Source organism: Schistocerca gregaria, chromosome 3, assembly GCF_023897955.1.
Source record: "Schistocerca gregaria isolate iqSchGreg1 chromosome 3, iqSchGreg1.2, whole genome shotgun sequence".
Classification (NCBI taxonomy): domain Eukaryota; kingdom Metazoa; phylum Arthropoda; class Insecta; order Orthoptera; family Acrididae; genus Schistocerca; species Schistocerca gregaria.
Genome location: NC_064922.1, coordinates 565,160,941 through 565,177,866, shown reverse-complemented (window position 1 = coordinate 565,177,866; position 16,926 = coordinate 565,160,941). Strand labels below are relative to the sequence as shown.

At 37.5% G+C, this 16,926-nt stretch overlaps 1 protein-coding gene across 1 annotated transcript in view; it reads right to left on the bottom strand.

Moving 5' to 3' along the window:
• The window catches only part of LOC126356065 (large neutral amino acids transporter small subunit 1), a 341,790-nt gene that overhangs the window by 18,442 nt on the left and 306,422 nt on the right, over positions 1-16,926 (bottom strand). Inside the window, exon 9 of the mRNA XM_050006764.1 lies at positions 12,431-12,590. Within this exon, the coding sequence (XP_049862721.1) occupies positions 12,431-12,590 (160 nt within the window). The remainder of the gene's footprint in view (positions 1-12,430; positions 12,591-16,926) is intronic.

The window sequence follows — 16,926 nt, the reverse complement described above, 5'->3', positions numbered from 1 at the left end:
AAATTATTTGCTTACTATTCTGCAAAATATTGCACCAGGCACAATGCAGCCCCCATGGCATATGCTTTTCTCAGGCACAGTAAGAGCTAGTTGCTGCAAATAAGCAGCTGGAAATCACTTTGATACTCTGAAGCAACTGGAAGGGGCTGTGAATGGGTGTGCTGGAAACAGAATCAGTCAATACTCATTCACTTGACAGAGTGGTGTCTCAATGGTAGGCCTATGCATCCTGTACAAGGGAGACAGGAAGCAGGGAGAACTCAGGGTGTTATACCCATCCCCCTATTTAACAAGTTCAAGATGCTGACTTGCACTGAAACTGAGCCTGTGAGATTCACTCCACCTGTTGCGAAATGTGCTGAGATCCATGTCAAGGGCTGCCAAATGCAAACTAGTAGGGTCTATTAACCATCAGCAGTTCAAACATATGGTGAATAATGGCACCTGTACACGCTGGGACAAACAATGAGCTGACAATCTGTAGTGATGTTCAGCCATGAAGTTATGATTTTTCTGAACTGGGGCAGAAACTTTATAGTAGAGCACCCTCTCCTTCAGTGTTTGAGTTATATTTTTTAAAACAACTCACAACTGCTGCTGGTTGAGAATTTTTGTGACTACAACAATAAATTTTCACTTTTTATTACATATTAACTAGTAACTTTCTGTTTCGTATGACATAAAATTAAACACGAGAAACAACCAGTAAAGACAACAGACAAGCAAGATAGTACAGGTTTCTTCAGTACTTAGGTCCCAGCATCTTTTTGTCTCTCTACAGCTTTACATGTCGTGCTTTCCTTCTTTGAAAGAATATATTAGCTCATCATAGTTTGTCTCATAGAAAGCTTTATTTCAGTGGCTATTCCTGACTCACTGGTGAATGCAGGTAGATTTTACTTATGTCAATTTGTTGAAGCTCTGCTCGTAGCTTGCAGATGTCACTGTAGGCATGTCCCCATTTCTCTGCAGGAAAGATTCTTTTCTAGATGCAACATGGATTTCCCTGGCAGAGAATCATGTCCACACTGCACGTGTCCAGAAATCAACTTAGGATGTGTTCAGAAACCAAGTGGGATGTGTTTCAAAATCAATTGAGTAATTGATAGAACAACTTGTGCTGGATGCTAGGCACTTTGCAAAACAAGGTTTTTTTCCTAAACTTGAATTTGGTGCCCCCTGAAATTGCTGTCCAGGATAGATACCCTTGTTTGTCCCCCACAGGAAGTCAGGTAGATGCAGTATTACTCAGTTTCTGAAAGGCATTTGACTCAGTACCACATCTACACTTATTATCAGAAGCACGATTGTAAGGGTTATCAAACAAACTTTGTGGCTGGACTGAGAATTTTATGGTTGGGAGGATGCAGCAATTTTTCTGGGATGGAGAGTCAGCAACAAATTTAGAAATAATTTCAGATGTACCCAGGGTAGTGTGTTGGGACAATTGCTGTCATGTCCTCATGGACACTATTTATAGTAACCTGAGACTTTTTGTAGATGATGCAGTTACCTATAATGAAGTACTGTCCAAAAGAAGCTACATAAATATTCAGTCAGATCTTGATAAGATTTTAAAGTGGTACAAAGACTAGCAAATTGTTTGAAATGTTCAGCAATGGAAATTGTGCACTTCACAAAAAATGAGAAATCATTGTACCCTTGTATTATAATATCAGTGAGTTACAACTGAAATCTAATAGTTGACTAATACCTGGGTACAACAATTTGTATGAATGTGAAAGGGAATGATCACACTGCCTCAGTTGTAGGTAAAGCAGGTAGCAGCCTGAAGTTCATAGGTAGAAGACTAGAAAAATGCCGTCTGAAAATGAGATTGCTTACAAATCACTTGTGTGACCCATCCTAGAATATTGCTCAAGTGTGTGGGACCCATATCAAATAGCTGAGACAGGGTTAGTGAACAGATACAACGAAGGGCAGGACTAATAGTCACAGATATTTGCGACCTTTGGGAGTGTGTCTCTAAGATGGTGAAAAATTTGAACTGGTAAACTCTTGAAGACAGACATAAACCACCCCACAAAAACCTACTTGGAAAGTTTCTAGAACCAACTGTAAATGATGAATCTAGTAATATATTACCCTATGTTCTCGTTGCATACAGATCATGAAGACAAGATTAGGCTAATTACAGTATGTTCAGAGGCATTTCAGCAACCATTCATCCTGTGAATGTAATGGGGAAAAAGTCCTAATAATAACTTTTACAATGTGATGTAACCTCTGTCAAGCACTTCATAATGGTCTGCAGCATATGGCTGTAGATGCATTACTCCACAAAACGGTAACAAGATAGCCCTTTTCTCTAAGTTAAACCTCCATTGTCACCATAGCTGTAAATACATTTAATACATTTACAAAATGTCTTCTCAGTTTTCCAAAGCAGAAAAAAATCATCATAGTAGATTTCCTTCCTATTCAGGCTGGAGCTGTTTAGGCCTCATGTTCACAAGTGAACTAATAAATTATATGGACTGTAGAAATGTACAGGGTGTAAACATGAACAAGGAAAAAAAAATTCTTGATTTTTCCCAGATTTCCCAGTTAAAAGTACACTTTCTCCCAGGTGGAAACACATTTTTTCCACGTTAAGTGACAGTACATTTTCCCTCAGAACTGCAAAACTTATCGGTCCTTAGAATGGTTATGGAGTTATACATGGGCATAAAATTTCCCGGCACTTTAGAAAATCAAATTTGGGAAAAAAAGACACGTTTTGGAATTATCTTTTATGTGCAGCTACATGTACACTGCATATTTTTGTATTACGAAAGTATACATTGGAATTCCACCAAACACTGCATGTTACTTTCCAAATCATTGAAATTATGGGTTGCTTTTGTAAGCCAGTCATAACTTATGTCATGTGATCTCGCCAGCCGATGGGATTGGATGCTCAGAGCACAGGATACGTGATGTAGTCAGCCAAGAGCAACATCAGTATTAAGTAGCACGAACACACAAACAGTGAGAGTTAATAGCTTAAATTAATATACATATGTTGCTACAAGAAACGGAAAGCTTTCACATATTATATTGGTCTCTAGGGTTGATAAGCTGCAAGAGAAGCTAAGCTTTTGCATATAATGTTGATCTTTTTTGTGCATGTTGCACTTTAAGATACATCACACAAATGTGCCAGTAAAATTTTTAATGACGTAAATGTCTGATCTTCAGGGTTTGAAACTCTTCTAAATGGCTCATCATCAAAGAGTTGATTTTTAAATGAGTGTCAAACGCTCTGTGATTTAAGAAATTCATGGTACATTCTCACACATAGTTCAACTTATGTAAAACGATACTTACTTTGAAAGTAATTCTTTTCAAACTACCATTTGCAATATTTTCCGATGACCTGTTAGATATAGATTTGTTTCAGCAGTTGCAGAAAGTGCAGATAACAGGCGACATCATGCTTGGGCAGCTAACATGGCAAAGGAAGCCCCTATGTAGGTATGTGTAAAACATTGAAAGATCATACATTGTGTCATAAAAGAAACAAGACATCAGAGGATACTCCAAGAGCATCAGAATTTCATGAACCATACTAAAATGTGCACATTTAAAGTGCATACTTAAAGTGCACATTCATATGTCCAGATTCCCAATGAAGTAGACCTCTACCTGATATTAAGCTTTTCAGTGTGGTTTTTGGGATGTAGATTTTCTTGGAGCATCAGTACTGTATTGGTTCTTTATTATGGCATAATGCCATATATGCTAGAAGATGAAAATGTATGCTTGAAATGCAGTGAAGAGTTGATACTAGCCTGTACTGTGGAAGTAAACATTTTGTTTCAAATACATTGTCTGCCTCTGCAAGAAAAGGTTAATAAAAGTGAAATTTCTTTAAAAAACAGACAAAAATAACTTCATTGCTGTGCAAGGGGATTAATGCTTGACTGTCAGAAAGGTGGAAATAAAATTAAAAATCTGAAACTAATAACATATTTTAGCCTTCCGTAATTATGTGAATGCATTTTAATTCACTTGATAGCTCCCGAGCACAGATATCTATTTTGTTTTCGTTTGACATGAGAGTAAACAAAGGGGAAACAGCAAAATCACTAAATTTAAACACGGATCACATGGTGGCTATCCACTATAACTCAGACTGCTCTGCGCACCAATCTACGATATTTGCTAACTGGGTCAATACTAAATAAAAAAAATCGAATTTTCAAAAATATGTTCACATCTTGTAGCACCCATCTTTCTGAAAAGTTGGGAACATAAAATATATGTTCCTGAGGAAATGTAAGACATGTTATTTCGTCTTAAGTGTGCCAAAGTGCAGTGCCACCCCTCATCATACAGCATTCTTCTATCGCACGTCACTGTATTTCGTTCTGTGGAATTGAAATATGTGTATTTTGTAATGGATGCCATCAAACAATATCCAGGACAGTGGAAATTTAAATGTCCTGTTGTGCCTCTCCTGCTCCCATTCTGCCAGTTTGACAGCCTGCCCCTCTTTTTTTAAAAAAAAAATAAATAAAATAAAATAAAATAAAATAAAAAAACCTTGCAATTAATAGCGGATGGGCTTATTTGTAATCAGGAGAACAAGAACTCTTCAGAAAATTTGCACTCTTTATTGCATATTACATAACAACTTGCTGTTTTGTGCGACATAAAGAATCTATTACAACGTCAAAGTTTGCCAAACGTTTTGCTACATGAAAAATCGAAATATCGTTATCTAATACTGAAAAAACTGTTAATACAAATAATACAGAAGACTGATCTGATTATGTCTATTTTGTCACTGCCTGCTAGATAAAACAAATTAAGCCTTTCTAATATTGCAACAATTTTGTAACACACGCCAAATAAACAAGGCTGTTTTGGCACAAATGGTCATTATTATAACACGACAGAATATAATTCATGAAGTACCAACATCAAATGCCTGGTAGGCCTACTACAAGCAAAATGCTTTATGTTAAGAAATAGTTTCACATTTCATTCATACACACCAGTTCCTCAAGCACGAGATCAAAAAGTAGTATAACGAAATTTTTATATAAATCATCTTACTCTTCCATAATTTGTGTGATGTCCCCATTTCTTCTCATTCCTCATTCTAACAAACAATCTTGTCATCACCAATTCTGTAGCTATTCCTGCCATTGTCAAAATTTGTTTGCCAATTAACTTCACTAACCCTTCCAGAATCACAGGTTTAGCTATCCTTCGAAATTCTCTGGTTAGGCGTTGTTATGTGTTCGTACAACACGTTTTCCATGTTACTTCCAGAATAGAACTTATGCGGCTGCTAGCCGAGGACTGTACGACTGGTCCTTGCTAGTGTAGCGATCTGGCCTATATTTTTCTGTCAAAATTTCATTTTCTTGAATACACCGAGAAGATAATACGTAATATTTCTCACCTGTTATTCCTGTTAGTCGTTTATTTCCACTCTGGTAGTCTGAATCTATGCATTTCGCTAAAATTATCACAATGCTGATCATCTGAAAACCCAATCAACCACATAATCAGACAGTGATTGCCATTCATCCGTTTGGCTTCACTCCACACAGCTCGTATAGCCCTGTCCCCTTTTTTCTGCAGAAAATTTATTTCTAGATGTGACAAGGATTGACCTGGCAGAGACATCACATACACTATGCATGTATCCAAAAATCAATTTATGATTCATTCAGAAATCAACTTAAAATGCATTCAAAAATGTTCAAAAACCTACAGGAATGAGTTTGAAAATCATATGAACTATCGATAGATTAACATGCGCTGGATGGTAGTCGCTTTGAGAAACAAGTTTTGTTTCCTCAAGAATATGAATTTGGCACCCCCTTCTCCCGGTAGCATCTAGCTGCCTGCACAGCCAACAGCCACATTCCTGTTGCCAGAAGCGGGAGAGTCTACTACTCAAATGCGACTCAACTGCACATGCACATGAGCCCACTCGTAAATGCTAAAACAAATCTAATGTAAACAGTTGTGACTTCACGCTGATTGGAGGCAATTTTTTTATGAAGCAGTGCATAGTCTTCGTAAAGCCTTTGACATATTTTGCTGTTGGCAGATGCTTGCATGAGCACTGTGTGTCTTTGTTTTATAAGGCACATTTCCTTTGCAATTTAAGTTATTTTCATTTTTTCTCTCATTAATGTTTTATTGTTGAAGTATTATTTTGCAGTAGTGGGATACAATAATATCCTTTGTTAGAATATCTGTTCCTACCATTCAAAATTATAAAAATTTAACAGAGAACTCGGACAATGAAAAATTCCCGGGTTTTTCCAGGTTTTCTCCCAGATGAAAAAATTCCCGGATCTCCCAGTTGTCCCGGGTCGTATACACCCTGAATGTATCATTATGACAATGGAGTCCATTTTAGAAAAAAATGGAAGTTGTACTCTTGAGGCTGCAGTTCAATTGCCAAACCACAAAGGGGTATCAACCTCAACATGATACCAATGCAACAAACATATGTGGGGAAACAACTCTGTTCAAAGTCAGCACTTTTGCTAACTCAAAATAATCTGCACTACATTGATGTGTTTAAAAACATTATTAATTGATTATGCTGTCTCAGAAGACAGAAATAACAGTGTACCAGTATAAATACGGAGATATTCAAAATATCGATGTAATAATTCCAAATTGCTCAATACATGCAGTTTCACACAAATGTAAAAGAGACTGAACTATTTTTCAATTCTGTAATTTTATTCATTATATTTGCTCTACATTAACTAATTCTACCTATTATTAAGATGGAAAATAATCTTGGTTAGAAAATAATGAGAAAAAATAAAATATTAATGACCCTCCAAATGTCTCATTACACTTACACACCACCTATCCATCTCCCCTCCTTCTTCTCCAATGGTAAAATTTGTTTCTAGATATAGACTGGTATTACCAGTGTTAATTTCACAGACATACATATTATGCAATTTCAAATAAGCAAAATGATCTACTAGAACCAGTGGTAGACATCAATTGGCCTGTCTGAAGAAGTGAGTAAATATGCAGAATGAAAAGTATGTGTAATGTTGCTCACAGTTCAGCTGAATAAAAACTTAAAAGTCAATTGCATTGATAAATTAGTAGAGAAACTCGGTTTGGCATATTTGGGAGTTTGAAACATTTTCTTGTGTTAACCCAAAAGCCAGAAGTTTACTCATTTTGCATACTTTCACATCCTGTTTTATGAAATCATCAGTTTTGGCTATGCACCTAATGTAACTAAAGTATTTATTCAGCAGAATCAAGCTGTATTGCACTGTACTGTATTTTTATATATCCACTCAATCATTCAATCTACAGCAGTGAATAACATGATACGGGAAAAATCAAGCAGATGATGACAAACACATATGCATACAACATTGTTACACATCATATACATCACACACAAGATATGTTGCACATGTTCTTATTCAGTCATTCAATACACAGAACTGTACAACATAATAAAGATCATATGGAAGCATAACACAATTTCACTTAGTATACAACATCTCGATTTATAGATCAAACTTAAGACAATACTTTATACTGTAGAAGCAATGCTTTGCTAACAGTGCTTTTTTTTTTTTTAATTTAGCTGGTTCTTGAATAATTGCTATTTCTTCTGGAAGATGGTTATGAAGTTTGATTCCCACACACACACAAAACAGTTACTGTACAGTTTGTATTGTTTTATTGTATTGTATGAAACTGGGGACCTAGAAATGACAGAGAGGCTTTGTCTCCGCCATAGCCCTCAGTGGTTCACAATCCCACAACAGGCTACAGCAGTCCACTCACCCAACTGCCACTCCACACTAAACCCAGGGTTATAACTGTACAGTATAGTTGAATGGGGAACTAGCCTCAACAATCTCTTCAAACTTGTGTCATGGTGATGACCATCCATGTTCTGGTCCAGGCTACTGATGTTTTGTTTAATAAAGCAGAGCAGCTCAAAAATGTATTGACTAGGAAGAGGCAATATGTTTAATTTTTTGAGGATTGGTTCATAGTTTTGCCTTTGATGCTTGTACAGGATTGTTCTAATTGTGGGGTTTTTTTCCCCTCCAATGTGAATAATTTCACTTACATGGTACTATAGCCCCAAAATATGATTCCATGACTCAGAAAAGAGCATGATACCTACAAGTTAATGTGCTAGTTTTTAGCTCATCCTTCACTGAGTGGGGTATAAAACAGACTTTGCTTAGTCAGAAACTAATCACATTAGTGTGGTCTTTCCATGTGAGCGTGTCCATCATGTGGATCACTAAAAATTTTGCCTCATTGGCAAATTCAACATTGCTGTCACTTAATGTTACTGTTGGAAGCTGGGGAGTTCTGTTCTGAATGGTGTGAAAAGTTAGGCATACTGTCTTTTTTGTTTTGAGGAGCAGTCAGTCTGATGCTAGCCATGAATGTTTGCTGTTTACTGCTGACTGGAAATATCCAGCTGTATTTGAGATAACTACATTTGCATTGTCAGAAAACAAAAAAGGCTTACTAGTGGATAGTATATTATTTGTTTTCACTAGTGGGTAAGATAGATGGGAGGTTGTTTATACAAAGAAGAAATACAAAAGAACCTAAAACTGAGCCCTTGGCACAGTATTTTTTATGACTTGGGTAGAGGAATGCACCACATTTTGGGTACCTGACTGATTTACTTCATTTATATGAACATACTGTGCTCAGTCATTAATATAACTACTGATCCAAATATGGGCAGTTCCCCTTCCCCCTCACCAATCCAATTTCTGCAATAGTGTGCTGTGAGTAAAAAAGAAAAAAGGGGGTCATACAATATTTTGTGTAATGTAATATCTTTTAATATCTTGTACAGACATCTTTTGTTAATCTGACACGTTCCACATCATTACAAAGTGTCGTATTCATTATCTATGGAACAAGTATTAATCTAATTAATCAAGAAAGACCTCAATAGCTGGGCATTTCTTGTTAAGCAGGTGTAGTGTAGAATCAAGGAATTCACATATTGCAACAGTAGTAGTTTTATTTTCTTGGAAACCATACTGAGCAGAAGAAAGAATGTTATTTTTTCTCTTAGAAATGAGTTTATTCTGGCAGCCATTGCATACTCAAATATTTTACTAAATACTGAGTGCACTGCAACTGGATGATAGTTGTCATGGTCTTTTTTAGGTCCCTTTTATGCATGGGTGTGATTTTTGCTGTATTAAGTTTTCTTGAAAATATTTTATCTGAAAATGAAGCATTTATTACATGAGGCAGCAGCTTAATGCTTCTTGGTCAGTAATTAATGTTGAATTTAGTTTAAGTTTAATGTTACTTATACTTTTCCTATTTCTATATTGTCATATGCTTTTGCTTTTATTATATGAAGACTTTAGAAGGATGTCATTTTGTAGTGTTTTAGGACCACTCACCACTTTTCTAAATATATATTTGTATGCAGTGAAATATTTCTTAAATTTTTCACTTTTGCCAAAGCTAGTCTGGCTGAGGGAGAAAAGCTCTTCCTCTTCACTGATGTTATGATACCAGCTGTGATCCAGTCAAAGGATGCTCTATTGTTACATATGGTTTTTGTTTTTAAGGAGAAATGATAGTTGAAATAGTAACACAAAATGTTTAAAAGAGTTCCAAATTTTTCATCTGCTGTTTGAGAGTGGTATACAGTCTCCTGTTTTCTCTTTGCATATGTGACAGAAAACCGAGTACATTGTTTTGACAGAAACTTCTACTTCATATTGCAATTATTTTGGGTTGACATTTAGAGTCTAGAAAGACTGTATGTATAATCAGTTCATAATGGTCAGAAAATCCCAGATTTATAGATCTAACAGGACAATCCATGTGGCTAATGAGTTGGACAAGAGTGCTTAAACTTTGACTAGCTACCCTAGTTGGGAATATGCCCTTCACATCAAAGTTGTAACAGTTCATAAAGTTATTAAAGTCAGATTGATCATCACCTTCTGTGAGGAAACTGATGTTAAAGTCACCACAGATTATGACTCTTGATGGTTTTCTTTTCATCACTTTTTCTAATACTGGTGTGAAATTTCTGTAAAAGGAGAGCAAGCTGCCTGAGAGAGATTTATAAACTGATATTACATGAACACTAATATCTTTGATTTCAATACCAGACAATTCTATGTCTTTCTCAACACAGTAGGAGATGCATATGCCCAGTGGAGTAGCCGCAATACTGTCTTTTACAAATATGCAATTTCCTCCACCTCTGAAGTTTTTCCTTGAAAACTGGTGCACTGGTTTGAATTGTGATAACACGACCAATTTTATTTTGAGAGACCTCAAAGTGTTCAGTAATATAGTTTTTGGCCATCTGATAATTCACTGTTGATGCTTGTTAAAAGTTCTAACTCATTTAGCTTATTCTTAAGTCCCAGCACATTCTGAAAATAGGTTTTTGGGGCAAGGATATATTTCATACTAGACAATACATTTCCATGAGAAGATTCTGGTATGGATTCACTACTTACAATTGAAGGTCTAGATTTATTTTCAGAATTGCTGGGAGACTCCACCTTAACTGAAGTTGTCACATTTTATCTTTTTTTGTGGAGGGGGGAGGGGGAGGAGGGATAAATGAAAAGCCCGTTTCTTGCAGGCCACCTTGGCCTTAAGTGGACACTTACTGTGGATTGTGTTTTTGGCCCACTGCTGTTGCTAGTACCTCTGCTGTTGGAGTCACTGGAGCTGATATTATTGCAGCTAGTGCCACTGCTGTTTGCTGGTACTTCTACTGGTGCTGCAACTGTTGAAGTCGTTGATGGAGCTGTTGGTGTCAGTGCTGCTGGTGGTGATGCTGCTGCAGTAATTACATGAAACTCCACATATGCTCTCCTTTCTTGTTTCTTTCACAGTAGTTGCTTCTGTTGATGGTGCCTCTTCAACATCAGGTTTTTGTGCAGAAACCACTTCTTCATTGGAGGGGGGTCAGTGAAGAAGCAGTCCTGTTTGATTTGTTTGATTCTGTTGCTGCATCCAATGCTGTCCTAAGTAGCAATATACCTGCTGATGATTCTCTATCTACTTCTGGTTGTGTTGCTGTTGTAGACTCGGCAGTTCTCGTCTGATGTCTTTCTGCAGATGCTGGGTCAGGCTTGACATATTAATGCTGATTTACTGGAGCATGCCAATAATGCATACCGTAAAATTTTGCAAAGATTTTCTTTTCCTTTGACACTAAGTGGAGCCCATGTTTTGTGTAGTCACTTCGTCTTCCTCAGATATTTGCATCCATTACAGTATCATGGTTATAGCATGACAGTCCTCATTATGTAGCTGCTCATTAGGGCAATTCTGTCATTCCATTCTGGTATGTCATGTCTATATACAATAGTGCATACAATCAATTTAGTGTGCATTATCTTTTTAAGAAAGTTTGTCATTGCCATTTTGAAGTCTGTGGTTGCATTCTTCACATCGTTTGTGCCACTTAAAATTATCAGACAGTCGCCTTTTTTAAAATATCTTGTTTTTCTCAATGTTACAAACCACAACCTTCAGCAAAGGTCACTGACAAAGCAAAGATTTCTGATTGTATGAACTGGTTCAGGATTCCTGCACAAAGCCAACCATGATTGTCTGATTCAAGGAGGATTTTTTGCTGTGTAGCTTCAAATCTTATTGTTTGTGGGCTTTGACATTACTGAACACTTTTGGTTACTTTTCCACAAACATGATTACAATGCAAACATGATTACAATGCTGTACTTAATAATCACTGTCACTTATTTGCTGGTACTTAGTCACAGAGCACTACTTAATTCTTCTCTTGATGTTTCTCAATTTGCACATAACATTATGTTCCGATTCCTTATGGATTTAATCAGGATATTCTGCAGGTGTGTGTTTGGTCTGAGGTTGGGTGATGAACTAGTGCTTGATTAGGATTCAGGATGGAGCTATGTATTCTAGTATGAAGTTCTTATACAAACTCCAACAGAAAATCTCTACAAATTCAAAAGGAAATAAAAGTTTTACCTCGTTAACCAATACTTCTACAAATTATCTGATTACGTACACTTGGCGATCGAAAATTCTGTTAGCTGTATGGAAAGTAATAATGTCCACTGAAAAGATCAGCATTTGACAGACCTATCTTTTAACAGATGAAGGTTTAGAAAACACCAGTGTAATCATGTAAGTATTAAGCTGTCAATAGGGGATACGGAGGACCTATTTAATAAAGCTGTTAAGCAGCATAAAGATACTTTATAATGACCCTGAGAGTTCTCCTTCTTGATGGGATCTTAGGAATGAGGAAAATTTTGTGTGCACATCAGAAAAGGGGGGGGGAGGGGGGGGGGGGAGGTTACTTTCAATTTTTGAAGTAAACTTCTAAATAATTATATAATTATATAAGTCAGCACAAGTAACAATAGAAACTTCTAAAGCTGAAAATATTTACCTGTCTCCACTGGACTTGCCAGCATTGGCACAATGGTTATGAATAAGCTGGCCAGGATGTAAATAATAGGGAAGAACAGGTTGACTTTGATCGGTCGAGCCAAGTTGGGCTGCGTCCATCGTAACCATGGGAGGCACAATACTGCTACACCAATACTCAACTGTAAAAGGCCATTAGATTAAGTTACTGACATTTATACAAATACAAACATAAGTATTAAAAATGAAAACATATTTGGAAGTATGCCAAAAGGTACATTCATTAAACTGCAAATTGTGAACATGAATATTCATGAAAGGTTATACTACAGTTCTGGTGAGTACATTCAAAACTCCCATCTTTAACAGTCAGTACAGTTTTTACAAGTATATTCCCCTACTTGATCTACACAAAGTGATGTTGAAAGACATGTGAACCAAAGCAGCAAGCTTCAGACTCTTGAAACACAAGAAAATAAACAGTCTGTGCTGCTCAGAGCAAACAGTGAAGCAAGGTATATGGAGTTTCTTGAGCATAACAGGAGAGATGATATACTGACTACAAATATAGATTACCCGGTTAAAAATACACTTTCTCCCGGATGAGAATACATTTTTTCCATGTTAAGTAACAGTATACATTTCCTCGAAACTGTAAAACTTATCAACCCTTTAAATGATTGCGGTTTTATATACCAGTGTAGAATTTCCCGGCACTTTGAAAAATGAAACTCAAAGGAAAAAACACGTTTTAGAAAGACGTCTGATGTGCAGCAACATGTACACTGCATATTTTTGTATTCCAGCAAACACCGCATGTTATTTTCCGAAGGATTGAAATCGAGATTGTGCGCATTTGTAAGCCGGTTGTAGCTCATGTCAAGTGATCTCGCCAGCCGATGACAGCGGATATTCAGATCATAGGACACGTGATGTAGTCAGCCAATAGCAACATTACTGTAAAGTATCGCAACCACACAAATAGGAAAAGGTAATGGTTTAAATTAATATACATATATACACACGCGAGACAGATGACGCTACCCATTACGCTAAACCAACATCCTTATTCATAGATATGTTGCTAATTGAAATTTAATTATAACAAATGTACCAAGAACAATGCGTTTTGGGTGGATCTTCAGTGTGTCGCTGCCTTCAAATAGTCTACTCTCATAATACGCAAGTTATAATAATTCTTTTGCCACGAATATGATGTTTCTCATCATTTTATTGGAACGAATCACTCAGTTAACAACGGGTTTTCCAGTGATTCTCAATTTGCTGGTGCTCAGAACCGACATTTGTAAATACAGGCTTGGAATGAATGCCAATATGGCGCCTCACAACTCTGCAACGAAGGGAGACGACGTGCTTGTGACGTAGGTAGAAACAGAATCGTTTCAGCAGTTGCCAGAGCGCGCCAAATAACAGGTGTCGCAGCGCTTGCACAGCTACGATGATGCAGGAAGCCCGTACGTTTGTACGTGTAAAATATTAAAAGATCTTACATTATGTCATAAAAGAAACAAGACAGAGGACACCCCAAGAGCATGGGAATTTTTTGAACTATATGAAAATGCATCATTCGGCTTAAAGTGCACATTCATATGTCCAGATTCAGATGTAAATTTTCCTGGAGTAACTGTACTGTATCATCTTATGTTTGGTTCTTTATTAAGGCATAATGCCGTACGTGCTAGAAGATGAAAAAGTGAACTTGAAATGCAGCAAACAGTTGACTCTAGCCAATAGTGTGGAATTAAATACTTAGTCTCAAATAAATTAACTGCCTCAGCAGATAAGATTAGTAAAAGTCAAATTTCTTTAACAAACCAACAAAAATAACTTCATTGTTCTGCAAGGCAATTAATGCTTGATGTCAGAAAGGTGGAAACAAAATAAAATCTGAAACTAATAATATATTTTAGCCTTCCGTAATTATGTGAATGTATTTTAATTCACTTGATAGCTCCCGGCCACAGAAGTCCGTTTCGTTTTGATTTGAAGTGAGAGCAATAAACGAAGAGGGAACAGCAAAATCACTTAACGTTAACGTAAACACGAGTCACATGGAGACTACCACCTCCCACTACAACTCTGAGTGCTCTGTAAATCAGGTCTGGATCTAGGATATTTCCGAACCGGGGCAATATTAGATAGTGGCACTCCCACCTCCCTTGAGCATTCAGGTAGGATGTCAAAAATTTAAAAATCAACTTTTCAAAAATATCTTCATTTAGTAGCACACATTTTTCTGAGGAGTCTGATACATAAAACATATGTATTCGAGGGAACATAAAGCATGTTATTTGGTCTTAAGTGTGGCAAAGTGCAGTGCCACGCCTCTCCACACAGCATTCTCCCATGGCACGTCTCTTGTATTTCGCTCTGTGGAATTCAAACGCCAGTGGAAATTAAAATGTCCTGTGGTGCCTGTCTTGCTCCCAGTCGGCTGGTTTGACACCCTGCTCCTCTTATTGACACCCTGCTCCTCTTATTGACACCCTGCTCCTCTTATTGACACCCTGCTCCTCTTATTGACACCCTGCTCCTCTTATTGACACCCTGCTCCTCTTATTGACACCCTGCTCCTCTTATTGACACCCTGCTCCTCTTATTGACACCCTGCTCCTCTTATTGACACCCTGCTCCTCTTATTGACACCCTGCTCCTCTTATTGACACCCTGCTCCTCTTATTGACACCCTGCTCCTCTTATTGACACCCTGCTCCTCTTATTGACACCCTGCTCCTCTTATTGACACCCTGCTCCTCTTATTGACACCCTGCTCCTCTTATTGACACCCTGCTCCTCTTATTGACACCCTGCTCCTCTTATTGACACCCTGCTCCTCTTATTGACACCCTGCTCCTCTTATTGACACCCTGCTCCTCTTATTGACACCCTGCTCCTCTTATTGACACCCTGCTCCTCTTATTGACACCCTGCTCCTCTTATTGACACCCTGCTCCTCTTATTGACACCCTGCTCCTCTTATTGACACCCTGCTCCTCTTATTGACACCCTGCTCCTCTTATTGACACCCTGCTCCTCTTATTGACACCCTGCTCCTCTTATTGACACCCTGCTCCTCTTATTGACACCCTGCTCCTCTTATTGACACCCTGCTCCTCTTATTGACACCCTGCTCCTCTTATTGACACCCTGCTCCTCTTATTGACACCCTGCTCCTCTTATTGACACCCTGCTCCTCTTATTGACACCCTGCTCCTCTTATTGACACCCTGCTCCTCTTATTGACACCCTGCTCCTCTTTAAAAAAGTGTCTCGGAATTAATACTGGCTGGGATTATTTGTAACCGGCATAACAAGAACTCTTCAGAAAATTTGCAGTCTTTACTGCCTATTAGCTAATAACTTGCTGATTTGTGTGACATAAAATTAAATATAGGATACATAAAACGAGTAAAGACAAGAGAGAAGCAAGACAATACACGTTTCTTCAATCGTTAAGTCCTAGCTTCTTTTCTCTCTAATCTTGCCACAGCTTTATATGGCATACTTTCCTTTCTGGGAAAGAATCTACTGCCTCATCAGAGTTCATCAACGTTTTGCTACATGAAAAAATGAAATGTCGTTGTCTAATACTAGAAAAGCTATTAATACAAATTGTACCCAAGACTGGTGTGGTTTCTCGATCTGATTACGTGTATTTTATTACTGCTATATAAAACAAAATAGGTTTGCCCAATATTGCAGCAGTTGTGACACACACCAAATAAACAAGACTGTTTTGGCACAAATGGTCATTTTTATAACACGATGAAACATAATTCATGAAGTACCAATATCAAATGCCTATTAGGTCTACTACAAGCAAAAACTTTTGTGTTAGGAAATAGTTTCACCTTTCATTCATACTCTCTAGCTTGTGAGGCATGAGATCGAAAAGTAGTAGTACTAAATTTTTAAATAAATTTCGAATCGTCATATTCTCCCTAATTTGTGTGAATCCCCGTTTCTTCTCCTTCCACTTTCTAACAAACAATCTTATCACTAATTCTGTAACTATACCTGCCAGTGTCATAACTTATTCGCTGGCTAATTTCGTCACTGGTTTAGTTATCCGGTTGGGCGTTATTAAGTGTTCGTACAACGCGTTTTCCATGCTACTCCCAGAATAGAATATTAGCGGCTGCTAGTCAGGGACTGTATAACTGGCCCTTAGCAGTGTAGCAGTCTGGCCAAAAACTTTGTCAAAATTTCATTTTCTTGGACATATGGAGGAGACAATACACAATCTTTGTTGCCTGTTAGTCGTTTTTTTTTTCCACTCTCTTAGTCTGAATCTATGGAATTCGCTAGTGGTTATAACAATGCCGATCATTTGCTAACCCAGTCAACCACAAACAGCGAGTGGCATTCATCCGTTCGGCTTTATTCAGCTCAGTTCGTATAGACCCGTCCCCATTTGTCAGCAGGAAATGTTATTTCTAGGTCGATGGGGATTCCCTTGGCAGAGACATCACGTACACTATGCACGCATTCAAAAAT